This window comes from Ctenocephalides felis, unplaced genomic scaffold (genome assembly GCF_003426905.1).
Source record: "Ctenocephalides felis isolate EL2017-DRISC unplaced genomic scaffold, ASM342690v1 CF-g0.4_SCAFFOLD_01604, whole genome shotgun sequence".
Lineage (NCBI taxonomy): Eukaryota > Metazoa > Arthropoda > Insecta > Siphonaptera > Pulicidae > Ctenocephalides > Ctenocephalides felis.
In genome coordinates this window covers 460,614-462,969 of record NW_020537758.1, presented here as the reverse complement: position 1 = coordinate 462,969, position 2,356 = coordinate 460,614, and the positions used below count along the sequence as shown (strand labels likewise).

At 32.6% G+C, this 2,356-nt stretch overlaps 1 protein-coding gene across 1 annotated transcript; it reads left to right on the top strand.

The window, feature by feature from the left end:
- The first annotated feature begins 325 nt into the window (after positions 1-325).
- Positions 326-788, top strand: LOC113372688 (serine/threonine-protein kinase CBK1-like). The gene is made up of 2 exons (XM_026613041.1): positions 326-674; positions 748-788. The coding sequence occupies exons 1-2, from the start codon at positions 326-328 to the stop codon at positions 786-788; spliced, it is 390 nt and encodes a 129-aa protein (XP_026468826.1).
- The last annotated feature ends 1,568 nt before the right edge of the window (positions 789-2,356 follow it).

The window sequence follows — 2,356 nt, the reverse complement described above, 5'->3', positions numbered from 1 at the left end:
CTTAAGAAATGTAATATCTAAAACTTTAATGTTATTGACTTTTATTTTTATATTTTCAGATGTCCTGGTGCATTTCTACATATCCCTAATCCTTATTAGAACCTAATTTAAAATTAAATTAAACCTCAGCATCCAGATTCAAAATAATGAGTTAATGGGGATTCTTTGTTATAACAAGTTTCCATCATCTATTTACAATACAATTCACTCACATAATTCATAATGAAGGTTAAATTGAAACTCCCTCAATTATGACTCAATAAGTCAAAGTGCTCCTTCAATTTTTCAAACAAACTTACCAATAAATTTTCATTTGCCATCAACAATGAATTCAAGTACATCTCCCCACCAGCACTCTCCTTTCCCTTCATATGGTGAAATACACCAGCAGCAGATGAGCCCCGGCAGCAATTCTCAACAAATGCTGCCTTCGGGGGGCAACGGAAACGGCCAGCAGCAGCAAATGGTTGGCAATCAGCAGATGGGCGGCGGTGCTGGTGCAAATCAGCAGCAGATGATGACGGGCGCGGGCGGCGCTGGTTCTAATCAGCAGCATTTGCAGCAGATGTTCCAGTTTCAACAGCACGGGCAACAGTTGGCGGCACAGCAGCAGCAGCAGCAGCAACAGCAAATGACGCAGGGCTATGTTAATGGAACGCCGACGCAAGTTTCAGGTATGGTAGATAGATATATGAAGTATTCTATAAAGAAGAACTTTTGCTAAAAAAAATTGTGTGTTCCAAGCAGCCATGGGAAAGTTGTGTGGGCAGGATGCGGTTATCGGATAGAAGAACGATTTTTACTTCTGGCATTGGACAGGTATTGGCACCATGCATGTCTCAAATGCACTTATTGCCAAGCCACATTGGCAGATTTGGGGGCTTCCTGTTTAGCAAAAGGGGCATGATTCTTTGCAAGGGAGACTACCATAGGTGAGTATAATTAGACACTTATACGATTTTAAAGTTTGACCATTTTTTTCGTCATGATTTTGTTCTAAAAGTTAAAAATTGGTAAATACAGATGTATAGAGAATTTTATAGGTTTTTTATTTATATTTGTCAAATATTTGACAAAATTTATGTGTTTTAACAAAATATTGCACATTTGAAATTGCAGTCAAAAAGCGTACAGACATTTTGTTTGCAAAATTGTACGATTTTCAGGTTTGACGAATTTTTTCATCATGTATTAGTTCCAAAGGTTCAAAATTGGCAAATGCAGTTGTATAGAGAATTTTATAGGCATTTTATTTATATTTAACAAAATTCATGTGTTTTAACAAAATATTGCACATTTGAAATTGGAATCAAAAAGCGTACAAACATTTTGTTTGCAAAATTGTACGATTTTTAGGTTTGACGATTTTTTTCATCATGTATTAGTTCCAAAGGTTCAAGATTGGCAAATGCAGTTGGATAGAGAATTTTATAGGCATTTTATTTATATCTAACAAAATTTATGTGTTTTAACAAAATATTGCACATTTGAAATTGGAATCAAAAAGCGTACAAACATTTTCTTTGCAAAATTACGATTTTAAAATTTGACGATTTTTTCGTCATGTTTTTGTTCCAAAAGTTGAAAATCATTAAATGCGGTTATTTAGAGAATTTTATAAGCTTTTCATTTATGTAAAATAAAATGTATGTGCTTAAACAAGTTTTTGCACAATTTAAATTGATGTCGAAAAATGTGCTCGCGAATCAATTCTTATCGATTAAGCTGATTATTTACATCTAGCTCATTTTTTATTTAACATTATATATGTTTGCAACTTTGCATACAGATGCAGAATTTCCTTGACTTTTCGAGTTATTTTTTCCATTATAAATCAGACCTTGTTGGGTTATAATTCTATTTGTAATTCCTTGAGAGACCTTGGCTTCTTTGGGATGGTAATATTTATAATAATGTATTCGTACAACACAATCTGAAATAAATCAATACTAAATAATTAATTATAAACAGTTATAATGATTTCTTTTCATTTCCAACCAGTTGATATTTACGAAATTACTTACTCTTACGACATTTTACTCTTACTCTTATGAAATAAGAGTATAATATATAACACCAGCTAAGGGCTTTACAATAATTTGAAGAGTTTTGAAAAAAGCAATAATTAATTAAATAAATAGTGAAGTTATTTTCAATATTCAAAATACTTAACGAAAACCATAGTGGCTGGGACAAATTAATGGAATTTCTATGAGAAATATTGCTTCGAGATACGAGCGATTCGACATACGAGCGTGTTCACGGAACAAATTAAACTCGTATACCAGAGTACCACTATACATATAGACCGTTTGATTTGATCTAGATAAATATTACCATTAATCATGATAGTTAA